Raw genomic sequence first — 16891 nt, forward strand, 5'->3', positions numbered from 1 at the left:
CTGAAGAAACTTTTTGTTCTCCTGAATGAGAATGTCTGGATTCCCAAATGTTTTATCTGAGACAACCTTTTTATCTCAAAGTTTTTTGTTGCCTTCCTTAAGCAGGGTTACTGTTCTAGTGGGTTTTTGTTATAAATCTGGAGCATTTTAGAGTGTGTGCCTCCCAAGGATACTTTCTCTATGTGGACTTCAAGAGCATGACAAATTTGTATAATATGATGGTCCACACACTCTGGCTTTGAGGCAAGGGATGTCAGACTGTTCACTTGATTAATTGACTTTGCAGACAATGATTTTATTCTGTCTTGAATATCTCTTGCCTCTGCCCATCAGGTCTCATAATACTGTAGCCTGATGTATTGAAGAGCCTAATCAAATTTTTGTTGACTGTGTTATAGGTCACAATTTGTTAAGCAGCATAACTGAGTCTATAAAATATCCCATGCAAACATATTTTCCAGTCTTTAGAAATCAAACCTGTAATTTGTAAGGATCATATTGAGAACACATCTTCATCATCAGCCTGTACTGACTGATGCTATATGCTGAACTGTTTTTAATAATGAAATCTCGTATCAGTCATTACAATATTTTTTCTGAGGTTACTGTCAGCTTGACAGGCAGATGTCCCAACCATCACATTTATGCTTTTCAAATGTTGTCACGGCATCTTTCTTCCTGTCCTGTCGGGTTTCCTTTGGATTGCAAGGCTCACTGAGGATGAATGTCAACAGTCCAGCAAGCTTCTCTTCCTGAAACTTCTTCCTTTAGAACAAAAAAAAGCTGGTCTAAAATTCTTCAGTGCACTTCATATGATCACACTGATTATCGAGTCTCTGACCTCGGTTGCTGTCATTCAGCTTGGTCCTTTGTTACCGTTGAAGTGGAAAGTATTTCACCATCAGACAGTAGGACGTCAGACTTCTTATTTAATGAGGGGGAAAAAAAAGAATGGAAATAGTGATTGGATGTGTCATCTTTTTTGCTCCCTTAATAACAGTTTCAATGTGCCTATTTGGTAAAATATGAAGTCTGCTGTTAGCTCTATTTATTCTGAACCTCTCTTTGAATCTCTGGGATATTCTGTAAATTCTATTTCTCTCATCACGGTTTTCTTCTACTTCCTGGCATATATTATCTACTCATAGGTATGTTTTCTTCCTTTCTGATCTGTTTATATATTGGGGATTTCTTACAGTTCCTTATGCTTCTGACCCCATCTTGACTCCCAGCATAGTATTAAGGGTTTTTGGTAGTGTTTTGCAATATTTTTGTAGTGTAGCTGATAAGGTGTTTTAAAATGGTTCTCACAGCTTAGTGATTTTTTATGTTTCTCTCCTGGCTGACATGATTCATATTTGATTTCATCTTTTTGGACTGTATCCATTCAAAGCTGATTTAGTCTCATGGCAGATAACATTGTTATTGGATTATGGCCGCCTTCCCTTGAAATGGTTAATTGTATTTTGTTCTGAAATCAATTTCTTCATGTCAAGATGAGGTTTAATATAAATTCCTCTTGTGTGCTGTGAATATCCTTTGAGGAAGAAATTTCAAGGTCATTTTAATGCTGGCAATCTGAAATCTCCAGTAGTTCAGTTAGTCTTCCAGATGGATAATGTGGCTTTTTTTCTTCTCAGTGGTTTATTGATTGCTCTTCAAGGAGCTAGTTACTTTATTCTCTGGAGTGACTGTTGTAGCAGACATCACATACTGTCCTATTTTATACTTTACTTACTGGTTCATTAGTCTGCAAGCATTTAAGATCTTTTGCTGCGTAGCTGCTAAACTTAGAAACAGGTTGTGACATTTGAAACATGGTAAATACAATTGCTCAGACATGAGATCTCAGAACTTTTTTTTTTAATACCAGATTTCAGTCTCGCCAACTGAATCAGATTTATGCCTATAAACAAGTCATTTCAGATCCTCTACTTCATTCCTAGCATTAGAGTAAGAATTTATTCCCTTCGTATTTGTCACTGTCTAGATTGATGCTTTTTTTTTTTCTTGACAACTTAATTTTGCTATGAACATAATGAAATATTTGTTTCTTTCTCCCCTTCTGTTATTGGTTTCAAGCCTTCATTTATTCTGTTGCTCCTCTGGGAATTCTGAAGGCATCTTTAATCATTTCTTCCCTTTTGCCAGCAGTTATGTTCCCCTGCTCAGCCCTTTCTCTGAGGCTCTGACAAGTCTTTGGCCTTTGTTTACAGTCCCAGAACACAAGATCAAAGATCAAATCCTCATTTACCTAGTGCGTGCCTCAGGCTGCAAGCTGCTTCTGGTCAGGTGGGAGAATGAGATAGCAGATAGGTCCTCAGCTTCTGTCCATCAGCAGCTCTTTCCTAGTCTGAGATACAAGTAGAAAGAAAACATCACCTTTGTGTAAAAAAGAAACAAAAAAACTCACCACCACCAACAACAAAAGCTCACAAAAAAAAAAACAACAAAAAAAAACACCACAACTAGAAGAAACAGAACCAGCACTTCTGCTCTGCTAGTAAAGGAGCTTTGCTTAGCAAAGAAAAACAATGGTCTCCCCTGTGAAGTTGCTCCATTTAGTACAAATATCCACTGAAGACAGATTCTGCTAGCAAACAAATGTACAAATCAAGGGTTTTTTCCTACTTCAGAGTTGCTTGGCAAGTGTCCCATGCCACCGCAAAGCACAGTTATTTCCTGGGCAGGCAGTGCATGGCATGATTAATTATGAACATTTAACAGGTGTAATTAATATATATGAAGTTTTGTAGTCTTTGCATTAACCACATAAGCTTTCAAGAGTGTCTGCATTTTGTATGTCAGTGAAGTGTTTATTCTTTTCAAATTGCTTTCATGTGTTAAATAACTAGATTAACTGCTAAGCAGTGGATAGAGCAAAGAACACAGCTAAGAATCCTTGGTTTATTTCCGTCCACAACTCAGACAAGCTGTTTGGACATCTCTTTAGAAAGCAGCTCTGTCTATCAACTTATAAGGACAGTGAAACACTCCAGAAGATGCCACAGATGTCCCAGTCTGGAAACTCAGTAATGAAAGGCTCTAAAACGAAGTGACATTTCTGAAACTCACAGCCTTACCCAGCCTGTGTCTGTGGGCACATCACTCAGTCTGTGACTCATTAGTGTGAATTGGGAGTCAGCACAACTGTGGCTTGATACTTTCCTATATAACTATGAAATCATTGTGTTATTGTTTTAAAATGCACTTTGTGTTAATGATAACATTTATTGATCAAGTTATTGACTCTGAGTCCTCAGTGTTTTTAAAGTTGTCTCCTGTCCAGCTTTTTTCATTCTCTCTGATATTTAAAAAATAAAAAATACTCTTTATAAGTGTGTTAGGCACTGCATCATGAGATTTGTGTAATCCACAAGGGTGCTGTGTGGAGAAGGGGCTGTGGATTGTCACTTTAGCAGTGCATCTGAAAACAGACCCTTTCCAGCAGCTGCTGCCATTCTGTCTGCAGCATATTTCTTGCCTGTCAGAAATGCAGCACCAGAGCACTTGCTGTTTGTCTCACCCATTTGTTATGTATTTCTCTTTATTTTGTTTCTTCCTTTACCACAGAACAGCAAAAAAGGCTTAGTAGCTTGGCAGGTATGATGTGAAAGTTCTGCTGCCTCGTACCCACTGCCTCTGCTGGAGCAAAGTGCTGCTTTGTTATCTGTGGAGTGCCTTGAGCAAACACACTTCGCAGGAACTGCAAAAGAAAGACTTTAAATGTTTGTTCTGGCTTAGTCCAGGTCACCAAATGCTTGATTTCAGTCTCTCCTCTACATGCTGCCAGTGTGGCCGTGTTAATATACCTACTGAACTCCTAGAACTGAACAAAATAGGAAAAGGAAGATGAAGATTTAATTGATGCTTTGTCACATGTTGACCTTTCTTATAAACTTTATTTCATTATTTTTCTTTAGAGGAGAAACCACTCAAACACAAATCCTTCACGCACTGATTTTTGCGGGCCAGAACTGTGTTTGTTCAGGGTACCAGAGCTTTGTTGTGCATGAGCCTCTCCTCTGCTAACTGTCCCTCTCAGATTTCTTCATATTTAATGGCTTTGGGCAGCATGTTGATGTGCATGTGAATAAACCTCTCTCTATCTTCTATGCATGCAGTGATATAAAATGAATGGGCCCCAGCAAATCCTTGATGAGGCGGACTGTAAAATGATTGATGTTTTCTCTCCAGAAAATCCATATAGAAGGAGTCCTTAGCAGAGCCTAAAAGTTGTCATGTTGCAGCTCTCTGGAACATAGTAGATCTTCAGAGCAGTTTGAGTTCCCTGGTTCCTTGCCCAGTGGTGCTGCATATGGTTGTCAGCCAGGCAGGATCAAGGAATGCCAGGTAGAATCAAGGCAGTCCTGGAGCAAGTAGTTGTATTCCCCCCCATTTGAGAGGAATCATACATATGCTAACCAACTGGAGTGGAATTTGTTGTTTACAAACTCTAGTTGGGACACAGGAATGATCCTATTGACTGTAACAAATGAGATTTTCAGGCAGGTGAGTGCAAGCTGTAAGAAGTTGTACCCTATTACCACATAGATGATGAAGAATTAAATCGCAAAGTTACTGATTAGACCCAAAAATATCTTAAAACCAAAAATCTTCTCTTGTCTTATGTAACAGCTGAGTTTGTCTTGAGATATGTGAAGAGCTGCTAGCCTGCTTTTGCTGGTATCAAATGTACTCTTGCTAGATTCCTTCAGCCCAGGTGCTGACCACATCTGGCAGGGTTACAGTCTGTCTCATCAACTATTTGCCAGGGTTATTGCCTTAAAAGAGTGGAATATGGTGAGGTGATGGAATGCTGGGATGAAATAAGAATGCCTTGTTTTCGCTTCCAGATTCAGTTCCGGACAGAGTAGCTTCAGATAAAGTAGATTTGGCATTCACGCAAGTCAAACCAGTCCAGGAACCAGTGCTGAGTGACAGGAGGGTATTGGAGGAAAAGAGAAGAACTGTCAAGAGCCCTCAGCACATGGCTGATACTTCTGTTGATGACATTGGCATTCCACTGAGGGTAAGGCAACAATGGAAAAATGACCTTTGCAAAAACCTGGGCCGGGTTCTGCCTGTCTTGAAACTTGTAGAATTTGCTGAAGATCCAGAGGCTGCAGAGATATAAGAAAAGATGTAATTTTAGTTCCAGCACATCTTATTATGAACTTTTCTATCAGTGATCCAATTTCAGCATCATCTCTTTTCATAGTATTGGGGAACATTGTAAATTCACTGCTAGCAGTGAAGGAAGATATTAATTTTGCATTATTTTAGCCATCTTAAAGGCAGTTATCTCTTCCAAACATTGTGCTTAATTTCATTCAACTATCAAGTGAAATTACAGTGAAAAGAATAATGCGCCCATTACAACTAGTGTCTGGAGTGACTTGAACACTGCATGTGTCCATTGGACACAGAGTGTGAATGACTAAATTACACACGGTGTCTACTTTTTGGTGAATATGATAAGATCAGATGGCTGTGTACAATCTTCCACATAATGTACAGTTCTGTGCTGATTAGAACATACCCCTGAAAAACTTTCACTGTATTAATAACTTCAGTGAAACCTGTAGCCTCCTTTTACATTAGGTTATAGATTTGACTGAAATTTCTTGTATTTTAAAGTATTGACTTCACCTAGCCTTGATTTTTGGGTAGTCAGCAGAAATAAGGGAAGTGGGGAGCAGAGTGATAATTGTACTGACTGTTGAAAGATTAGTCTCAAGAGTAAAAAAGTCTTTGAAAGGGGGGTAGAATTCATGTTTGTGATTATTTATGCGTTATGTTTTTTTCCAATAGAATACGGACAGATCGAAGGACTGGTACAAGACAATGTTCAAACAGATACACAAGCTAAACAGAGGTACTGTATGATGGGCTGTTTTACGAACTTTTCAAGACCACCTTGACAACATTTCTAATACATGTGAAAAATTGTACTCTGGATATTCAGTAGAAGTGTTTTACATTGACTAGCATTTACTCTGCACCACAGAATCCAACCAGTGTTTTTAAAATCTCTAAAAACAAAGGTAAGAAAGCAGTGAAGTCCAAAGCAAGGTCTGATTGTTCTGAGAGGTATACTGCAGTGCCTTGAGGAAATCAAGCATAATATTGAGTGTACAGAAGGCTGCCATTAGTTCTGTACTTAAGAAACAGATTACTGAACTCCAGTATTAGCAGCTACCCCACCCAACACTTTTGTTCAGTAATAACTAAATAGTTAGTACCTGATTAATAGAACTTGATTTGAGGCTTACTGATACCAAGTGAGTGATTTCCATTGATTTTGAGCAGTTCAGAATCTGAATTCTGCTCTTCAAAAGTACAAATTTATCTTCATTCATAATTCAAAACTGTAGAAAGCTCTTGCAAACATGAAGTTTCATGTTTCTATTAAAGTTTCATCATGGTGAGGAACTCTACTGCTTTGAGGCACTTCTGTGCCTGGCTGCTGATACATCCATGTTGTTTCTTCTGTGTGAGAAATGGCTGCAGCAGTGTTTGCAGACTGATCCCTCTGAACAGACTCATATGCAGGCAAATGCAATTGCGAACTGCGCTTACGTAACACAGCTCCAGTTTTGCATGCCACTGCAGATGCTCTCATGATGAGCTTTATGCATACATAGGCACTGTGTTGTACTGGTTAGAGTGAGAAAGAGTTGAACCATTTCCTCACCCCAGTGCTCTTAACAGCGGGTCCTCAGCTCAGCAAGAGCCTGTACTTCTGGATATGAAGAATGAATTCAGTTCTTTCTGCTTCCAGGATCTCCTCCAGGGCCCAGGAAGGCATCTGGGTAGTGTCATGCTATAACATCAGTACATGAGGAACTGTTCTGCAGCTTGTGTGGATTCTTGTCTTGCCATTCTTCCCCTTTAAATCTTTACTGTCTATTCTTTTTTCAAATCATGTTCCTCTCCTTAGACACTCCTGAAGAAAATCCTTATTGCCCTACCTACATATTTCCCGAACTTCCTGAAATCCAGCAAAAACCTGAAGGTACCAGAAGCTTAGTCAGAGTATGTGTTGTCTCGTGCTTTGAGTTAACTGTACTATAGCACTACAATAGTAACTAGGTTCAGGTTTAGTTATGCCCAGTATACCTTCTTGTGTAATGTATAAAGTAATTACAACTTTGCTAATCCGTTAATCCTTTTTTAAAGAGTGATGATGTTTACTCAAGTGTTGTTAAAGTAAGCAAAAAGCCAAATGCTGATAGGAAGTTGGGGGATGAAGCAGAACCTCCACTTCACTGTGGATAGCCTCAAAACCCACTGCTTTTCTCTGCTGCAGAAGACAATCCTTATTCTCCTACATACCAGTTTCCTGCGTCTACTCCTAGCCCTATCTCTGAAGGTAATAATGAAGGACCATCTATACTTTTCTGCACAAATGCTGCCTTGTCCATTTATTTTCTTCCTGGAGTTTTTTCTAGTTGCTGAACATTCTGCTGCCTCTTAATTATTTGCTGTAAGCATTGCCTTGACTGTATGACGCCTTTTTGGCTTTGCAGTGCTCCTCTGGCTTTCTAACTAGTAGTTGACTAATGCTACAGACCTGAGGTTTGCTTGGTTTTGTGTGCTTACCAATTATACTTAGCCATGTGCGTGCAGTGATTACTTAACATGCCTAAAGTGCTGATATACGTGTAAAGATGTGATTTAACTGAGATTGCTCTTCCCTTCATTTTGGAGCAACACATTTATTCAATTATTTATTTCTTATTTTGAATATTAGCACAGTATTAGGGCCAGACCAAAATGCCACTGAAGTCTATTGGTGAAATGGCTGCTTGCTTCAGTGGGTTTTGGATCAGTCCCTCAATGCAGTCCTTTAAAATAAATATAACCTAGTAACATGGGTTCAGGGCTGGCCTTAGGTGCACTCGCATATCTAGGCAAGGGCAGAATGTGACAGTCATCAGCATATGTTGTAACTTACATCACTGTCTTTACATTAGCCCCTTCACATGCTCAGGAGATTCCTTTAAATTTCAAGTGTAAACAAGATTTGTCAGTTATGTTTCAGGGATGGGGAAATTGTATTTATTGCATTCACAATTCTACAACTGTGTGCATATATACAAAAACACTAATATATTAGAAACATTGGAATCCACTGCAGACTTTGGGCATACAGATGTTTCCTGATTAGGGAGGCGGTGGTGGTGACAGCCTTGTTTTCTTGATGTTTTGGTACTGCTTAAGATTCTACCATTTAGGAACTTGCCTACTTAGCCTGTGCCTCAAGCCAGCCCTGTTGAGATTATTAATTAACCATCTCATTCAGTGTTTGTATTGAGGATTTGGCGGGTACTTTGTAAAAAGAAAAGTGTACAATCTGGGTTCCAGTGAATTGAGATTGAAAATGCATTTCACTGTGAAAAAGAATGTGGGTTGGTGTCAAACAGATGTCTAAGATACTTATTTTTTGGTGAAACCTGCAGATAAAAAGTCTTGTCTTGCTCATTACATGGTAGTATAAATTATTTTTTATTGACAAAATGGCATATTGATACAAATGAGAGAGAAACAGAATCTGGTCGCTAAAGGAATTTTGCAATTAATTTTCTGGCTTGTAATGGAGTTTGAAAATCCATCCTACTCTTTATCTAAACAAATATAGTTTGTAAAGCTAATGAACTTAGTACAGTAAGAGTCTGGTTTCCCATGAATTTCCCCTATGCACTTCAAATGTGCAGGTGAGAGTAATTTGCTGGTTCAGGTGGTTGACATTTTATTGGACCAAATATTTGCTCATTATTTACAATATACTGGGAAATATTTCTCAAATACCTGGATTCTTTCCTTGATGGGGAATCCAGAACATATGATGATGTAAATGTGTTGGAGTTCATGTTTCGTATTCAGAATACATTTCAAAGTGATCTATTCAACTGCAAAGGGCTTATACAGAGATGGGTTGAAACCTTAAGCTTTAGATTTCATACACTCTGAGTGTAAATCTTCTTGCTCTGGATGTTGTGTGAGATCTCCTAAAAGCATTAAGATTGGGTTCTTCTCTAAAATTCTTTCAAAGTCTAAGAATATTAAAATCTAGAGACTTGGGCCAATGTTAAAAACAGACAACGGCAGCAACAAACCACTCTAGGAGTGCCGGGGAACTGCCACTTCGTGCAAAAAGAATCAGGTTTTGGAAGTATGACTTGACAATGCCCAGCTCTACTGAGAAGATAGTATAGGATGCTCTTCTGGGAGCCAGGAATCTCTGGTTTACTCTTTAAACTTTATGGAGTAATTCCAGATTTCTGTGTTTTAAAGTTCATTGCTATAAAATGGAACAAAACACAGACATTCTTTTTCAAAAGATATTTGAAGATACAGGGCATTGTCATTTTTTTCCTCATTACTTTAGCTATTTTATATATTTTATATATTATACTTCTGCAATTGGAAACTTAGCATTTATCTGAAATTATTTTTTCCTGCCTGAATGATGATACTTAATGTGTACTGACATTTATTTTTGAGTCAGTAGATCATGTTTTTAATTGTTCACTGGCATTAAATAATGCTCAGAGCTTGAATGGATGTGAAGATGGTATTAGGTGCATTTGTATCTATTTGTAGGTGCAGATGGTGATTTACTGAGTATTTTGGTATTTGTATAAACCTACCTTTTGAATTGCAATAGCAGTCAACTTTTTCAATAATTCCCTGACACGGTATTAAATAGATCAGTATTTGTTCTCTGTCATTTTAGTCTGAAACATGGAAATTGGCCTGAAAATTGACCTTATCTTTTTTTTTGCCTGAAGGCCATAAAAGCATACCAGAAATCAATAACTGTGTTTAGAACTTAAACCTTCTAATTCATTCTCCAAGAGAAACTCAGCAGAGGGGCTAAGAGTTAAGACCTCTTTGAGCCTTTCTGAAAAGCTCAATTAAGTGATGAGTGCAAGTTCAGGTCAGCTGTATTAGCCAAATTGTTCTTCCATCAGATGAGGCTGGATATAGCAGCTACTCCTGGAGAGAGAAGCTACAAATTGTTTCAGGCTGATGACTGACATCACTAAGTTAATGCAACAAATGTACAGAATGTTCTTTTCTTCATCTCTTTCTGTTTTTCTCTATTTTTATCTGGCTATTTTGGTGGTTTATTCTCAGAGCTGTTAGTAATATCTTTACTCATGAATTTCTTTGCAGGCATTACATTCTGTCTTCTTGCATATTGCCTTGAAGTCTTACAGAGATCTCAAGTACGCTTCCCTGATAGTTGGAACCCTCATTGGTAGAGAAAGACAATGGGTCTATGGACCCAGTTTCCAGTTCTGATCCTAGCTCATCATGCTGTTACATGCAGTTCATTGAGGATTTATTCCAAAGCATGCGGAAGATAGTGAAAAGATATCTCTAGGTTTTGGATAGTCAAAACCACTCTCTGGACATCACCTGTAGAGTGTGGGTAGTAGTGCTACCATCCTCCCACCTCTTTAAGGGGTGCATCTGCCCTGAGTGTTGCAATCATGACTGTCATTGCTAGCTCTTGTAGAGCTGCTTGAACCTCTCTATTGCATTCTATAGGTGTATCTTTCCTATTCAAAAGGTAAGCTCTTCAGAGCATGGACAGTCTCTTGGTGCAATTATACATGTGTACATTGTGCCAGGAATGTTATCAATGTCTAAGGATAATCTGAGTCAGTGAACATACTTCAGTTTGGTGTGCTACTTAATACTAGCAAGATGGCCCAGTGATTACTGTGTGTGATTGAGAGCAGGACTCTGCAGCTCTATTACTGTGTCTAGCACCTAATGAGTTATTTTAGGCATACAGTTCAGCATTTAGATCCTCGATTTATCTTTCAGCTTTTGATAAAGTGGATCTAATAACACTTGCTCTGGAGGCGTTTTGTGACAAAAAATGATTGTTTTTTAAAGTGCTTTGAGAGGCTGGAGAAAGGTATTAGTATAAGTACTACATTAATATTTATATCTAATCTAGGAAGTATTTTTAAATGCAATTTAAATCTCATTGGCATTTTCTTTTTTAGGATCCTCTCTGTGGTAGGTATTGGGTGTATTGCTGTCTAGTTATGGCCAATGTAAGAATGGAAATGAAAAGGATTTCTGTTGCTTCTTTTGAAGGGCTTTTTCAGCTCACTTGCGAAATGCTTTTGTCTTTCAGATGAAGATTCTGATTCATACTCTCCTCGTTATTCCTATTGTGAAGACAGTAAGTAATTCCTGTTTCTTGTATAATATTTCAAACATATGAGGGTATATAAAGTATGTATTTGTTGGCCTCTTATCCAGTTCACCAACATTCTTGTACTTGATTTATTCTGCAGCCAGAAGCCAGCCTTCAGTTCCTCGCTCCAAGAGTGAGATGGACCATATTGACTCAGAGAAGGTGTTTAAGAGGTCTGCCACTTTGCCCCTACCAAACCGCACTTCGTCGCTGAAATCGAGCCCAGAAAGGTGACCTGAACTAACATATGTTTGGATCAGTACTGGAAAAACATCTTAAAGTTGTAAATAGGAAGAGAACAAATGTGGAAGATTTAGGTCCACAACTCAAGTTGTTTTTGGGGAGGTGGAAATGTACTTTTAACTCTGACCCATCTGCAGGACACTGATGAACTCTTTTGTTGCTGCAGGTTGCTCTCCCATTGTATCGTTTATTGAGCTGGCATCACACTCTCTGTTACATAGGTAGTTTCCTGCTGGGGTGAGGAGTGTTTCCCGGGTGTTGTCTATGCACAGTGGAAGTTCTCTGCTTAGTGCGACACTGTAAAGGTGCCTTAGAATACAAGTGAACAGCACTAATTGCAGAGGGGCAGGAAGTGAATATATGCTGAACCTTGGTAAAAGTTCTTTATGATTTCTGTCCTGATCTTTTTCTTTGTTTGTTACCAAGTATTTAGAAACTCTTTAAAAGAATAACGAATATGATTACCAAATAAAGGGAAAGCAGAAAGGGCAACAAATATTGTATGCCCTGTGGAATCCTCCCAGCTTTTGAATTGCTCCTCCTTCCTTTGCTAATTTCCGCTTGTTTTAATGTTTTTCACTTGTTGCCTCAAAGGTGTAATGCTGTGATTTGAGAGTACTATTTCAGTAAACATCTCAGGCCATAGAACTGATGGAACATTTCCTCCTTACACAGAAGGTGAAGGCACAGTTTATTGACCCTCTGCAAAAATTCTTGCAAATGGAAGAGTTATGATAAGTCGTGCTTCCTGTTATCTAGTAACAAAACAGCGTTTCACCAGGGCAAAGTTTCTCTGGGGCTGGAATTTTAAGCCATCAAGTTAATTCCAAGCAGTAATGATTAACACTGTGGAAGTTTGCACAGTGTTGATGGTCCAGTCATTTTGATCATCATTTTGCCTTACTTTAAAAGAGAACTTGTCTGTGTCTTCCAAAATCAGTGAAGAGAGTAAGGTGTCTCAGTGAGTGCTTCCTATCGTCAACCTGATCAGTAGGGTAAGTGGGAGCAAACCTGGAGTAACAATGGTTTTGGTTAGGTGCTGCACTTCTTAGTGATGACTGCTAGGTGAGAACTCAGTGGCATGGCCAAAATGGGGTGGTTTAGCAGGAGAGATTTAGTCTGAGTTTTCCTCAGGATTTTGGACACATTGGTGTTTGTGAGCTTAATTTGAAGCCCATCCTTACACTATTTTCAATCAGGAAGGATGTGAAAGTCTGATATTTCTTTGAAAGTATGAGGAAGACACCCACCCCACCCTATTCCAGTAGTTTCAGCATCTGAGCTGTGTCAAACTCTGCTTGTTGTAGGGAAACAAAAATACAATCATGAGTCCTATCTGAACTGCTCCTCTTGCAGCACGTTTCTTTCCTGAATGAAGAAAGTATTCTGATGAAACCAGGATTAGCAGGGAAGGTCCCTGTCTAAAGAAGTACTCACCTCCATGGAAACAGGAGTGATTTGTATTGTCTGATCTTTCTTTCCCCAGGACAGACTGGGAGCCTCCAGACAAGAAGGTGGACACAAGAAAATACCGTGCAGAGCCCAGGAGCATTTATGACTATCAGCCAGGAAAGTCCTCAGTTCTGAACAGTGAAAAGATGGTAATGTTTATCTTTTCCTAGAGTGTGCCTTAATCCTGTGAATGTGTTATACTCCCCGAGTGCTTGTCCAGTTCCATTCCGATAGGATTCCTTATTTTTCCATTGCAGTGCTCGTGTGATGTATTCTGTTATATTTTGTTTTGAAAATTGTTTTGCATAACTTCTTAACATTGTTTCTCTTTATAAAGCACAATCCATGGGGACTGAGAGGCTGCTTTACTTCTGGATATGTTGTTTTCTGTGTTAAGTATGGATCACTAACCTTAGTTTTTAATCTGTGTTTGACACTGACCTCTGCAGCAGCTGTGTTGCCAGCTGTACTTTTTCTAGGGCACAGCAGTAGGGTTGAAAGCATTATGCAACAAAGCAGCCTGATTCAGCTTCTGTGTTCTTTTGGTGCCATTAGCTTCAAACACTGAACAACTTTTTAGAGTGCCAGTAATGTGCTTCAGTGGATGCTTCTGAGCTGCTTTAGGGCACAGCCCCTTGGCTGCTTTTTTCCTCAACTAGTTCTCACCACTTCCATGGCAGGGGTGGCAGAACTGGATGTGAGCTGACCTCCCAGCTACACCAGTGTGTGACCTGGAATATTAAGCGAACTTTTACCGATTTCAGTTTGAGTTAGTAAGCCGTGAGTTGTGACAATTAGGGCACATATGAAAATCTCACTCTTCAGGCTTGGATGAGAAGACCTGGCAAGTAGCAGGGCAGAGAGGTGGTGTTAACCTCAGCCAGTCCTGTGTAAATCACCTCTACCCACTTAAGGTCCTTCAGGTTACAAGTGCAACTTCGAAATGACACTGAGTGAAATTATTAGTGAATAATCAGTTTGGTACATAAACATGTAATTGTTCTGTATAGGCATTAATTTGAAGGATTTGGATGGAACTGCTAATTTCATGTGAGATTCCAGATACTAAGAGCACTCTGTGCCTTAACAGTTCAAACATTGATCCAAATATAGAGTAAGTTGATACATGGTCCTGAAAAACATACTCAAGATTTTTCCCTGAAACACAAGCACCAAACAGTTTGTATCAATAGAAACATAAGAATCAAGTCTGATTTGGGCCCTGGTGTTACTACTTAGTGATTTGGTGGGTTTTCTTTTTTTTCTCTCCCAGTGCAATGAAGACTCATAGTTTTTTAAAGATTCTGCAGCTGGCTTCTTTTCACACCTGTCCCTCACTGACTTCAGGAAAGTTGACTCTGATCAATGTATTATCTGGGGCTTTTTATACTAGTAAGCAATGGGTGGCTCTCAATTGCACTGGGAGTTAGCTCAACCCAATAGAGAAAGTGCCAGGGAGGAGTGGTTTGAGCTTGGTATGACAATGCCTTTCCTTCAGTCCATCGTGGATTAAGATTTCTGCTGAGCACAGCAGCAATTTTGACTCTTGATAAATAGCCAAGATTAAACCTGTGGCAAAAGACCTACATCATCTTTATACTTGAGCCTTAGGAAAGGTCTGACATCACCAGTGTTACTACTTATGCATTCAGACTTCATAAGATACTTAATAGAGCTGTTTAATCAGAATCTAAAAGCCAAAAGCAGGACCATCATTCAGTGAAATTGAGAAAAACTGTACTGAGATCACCAAAGATGAGAAGAATGCTATAGCTGTATTACTCTTGATGCTATTTTTTGAGCATTAATTTCAAACCACAGATCACAGGAGAAGGAACATCTTGAGATAGTAACTTCGCAGACTACATCAGTCTCACTAAGGACAACAGTAACTAGTCACTGCTTAGTAACTAGATCTATCTCTGTGTTTCTGAGAAAGCAGCAGGAGATTTGTGAATATCTCCTGGTAATCACACCCAGAGCTGTGGCTGTCAGAATCCCAATCCAAGACCATTGCAGTGAAGAGCCTCCCACTGACATCACTGATTTTTTATCATCTCCTATAACTGCAGTCACATAATGAGATGAGTTAAAATTACATGAGTTAGACGTTAGCAATGCCTCCATCTTTTTCCTTTAAGAAGATGCCTGATGGCTATTGCAGTCTGAGACATCCAGCAGTGCCAATCAGTGCTGGGAACTGCCCCCACCTCAGTAACCCCATCTCATGAAGGTTTGCATCAGGACACACTTCATGCTGTATGAATAAAAGGAAATTTTCTTTTCAACTGTAGTGTTTTCTGTCCTGTCTGATTTTCCTTCATTTTAGCTGAGTCTGACTCTCTTAACATTTATTTGTAAAGAAACAAGTAATACTGTCTCTCTGTATCCATCCCCTCAGAGATCTTTCAGAAGTGTGCTCTCTCTGACTTGTGTCTGCTTTGTTTTAGAAAACCACCTTTCACCTTGTTTGCAGTGTATAGAACAGGGTTTCTCACATATTCATGTGCTGTTAAAGATGCAGTATTTTGATACATTTGATTCAAGTCTCACTGAATCTCCCCCCTTTTTAATGAAATAATGGTGTAAAGAGATTCAACCAGAACGTGCAGCTTTGGTCTCAGGGAAATGCCTGACAGTAGCACTGGGGGACTGAGTGACTCTCAGACCTTCCAGTGAGCCTCCAGTGAAGCTGGGCAAGCTGAGTAATCTCTTTCTGTGTGAGTCTCTCAGTCTGTAAGATGCAACGCATTTGTATTCATGTATCTCACAACGATACCATCAGGCTTAACCAATATTTGTAAAGCAGTTCACAGCCTTCATGAGAGATGCTATAGAAATTCCACCTTATGAGGCTAAATATCGGCATTTTAGAATGGAAACCATGGAATCTGCATCTTTAACAGTCCTTTTCTGTGTATTCTTTGCATAATGTTATCCTTCTCTTTCTTCCATTCCCCTATCACCAATTCCTTTAGACTCGGGATATAAGCCCAGAAGAGATAGATTTAAAGAATGAACCTTGGTATAAATTCTTTTCGGAATTGGAGTTTGGGAAACCGGTAAGTTTGATAGTTGCGGTGACCAATAAAATCAACCTGCCTTTTTTCCCCCTTTTCTTTTTCTTTTTCTTTTTCTTTCTTTTTTATTTTTATTTTTTTTTAATTATTGTCACATCTCTTAGCTGGGCTCTTAACCTGGAACAGCTGCCTTACTCATTTAAAAATGACTGTTCATAATACCACCCTGTTCTTGATGCAACACAGTCCTTTTGTGACTGCTTTGAGTATTTTGAGGCCGTTTACAAGCACTCCCCACCTTCCAGTCATATTTACCAACAAGATGATTTTTTTTTTTGAACACCACAATTCAAACTGCATTTTTACTCTTAATGGTCGAAGTAATGCCCTGTTCTCATTGAGATTCCTCTTTCAATTCTCCCTCTTTTCCTAAAAAGATTTAGGATAGCTGATAGGTAGCTTTAAATCAGGGTAATTCACTTACTTATTCCTGGCCTGTCTTGTAAACTATGGATCAGTAATTTGCAGCTATTCATGACTAGTTATGACCCCATTTCCTGCTCCTTTCCTTATGCCTGGATCTGCCTGTTGCACAAATGGTGTGCATCAGGCTGGGTTGAATAGCCCTGGCCTGTCCCTGAAAGCAAAGGAGTCTGAGAACAGTGTGCTTCCTTTTCAAGTTGAGCTGCGTTGTTATGTGTATGGGGGAAAAGAAAGAAAGAAAAAGCCTTGATTTCTCACTCTGGAAAAGGATGAAGCAAAGCTTAATTATTAGATAGGACAAAGGACATTTTGGTGGAAGAACACATCAGTGATCAGGGATGCCAGTAAAAGAAAAAAAAAAAAAAAAGAAAAAAAAAAAGAAAAAGGAAAAAAAAGGTCAGTATTATTTTCTCACCAATTAAACTGGTTCTCACTGATTAAACACAATGAACCTCATCATTAAACT

The 16891-nt window shown here is 39.0% G+C and overlaps 1 protein-coding gene across 50 annotated transcripts in view; it reads left to right on the top strand.

The window, feature by feature from the left end:
* Positions 1 to 16891, top strand: part of SORBS1 (sorbin and SH3 domain containing 1) — a 154993-nt gene that overhangs the window by 107291 nt on the left and 30811 nt on the right. For 32 of the 50 annotated variants that reach the window (XM_085554369.1, XM_085554337.1, XM_085554346.1 and 29 more), the window contains 6 exons: positions 3574 to 3603; positions 4857 to 5032; positions 5815 to 5878; positions 11165 to 11212; positions 11328 to 11457; positions 12957 to 13071. In XM_085554369.1, the coding sequence (XP_085410495.1) occupies positions 3574 to 3603; positions 4857 to 5032; positions 5815 to 5878; positions 11165 to 11212; positions 11328 to 11457; positions 12957 to 13071 (563 nt within the window). Of the gene's footprint in view, positions 1 to 3573; positions 3604 to 4856; positions 5033 to 5814; positions 5879 to 6943; positions 7019 to 7312; positions 7376 to 11164; positions 11213 to 11327; positions 11458 to 12956; positions 13072 to 15900; positions 15985 to 16891 lie in introns of all 50 variants that reach the window. The other 18 variants (XM_085554340.1, XM_085554336.1, XM_085554350.1 and 15 more) reach the window with 5 other exon arrangements.

The sequence above is a fragment of the Coturnix japonica genome, chromosome 8, assembly GCF_054131305.1.
Source record: "Coturnix japonica strain WE chromosome 8, WE-NBRP24, whole genome shotgun sequence".
NCBI classification, from domain to species: Eukaryota; Metazoa; Chordata; class Aves; order Galliformes; family Phasianidae; genus Coturnix; species Coturnix japonica.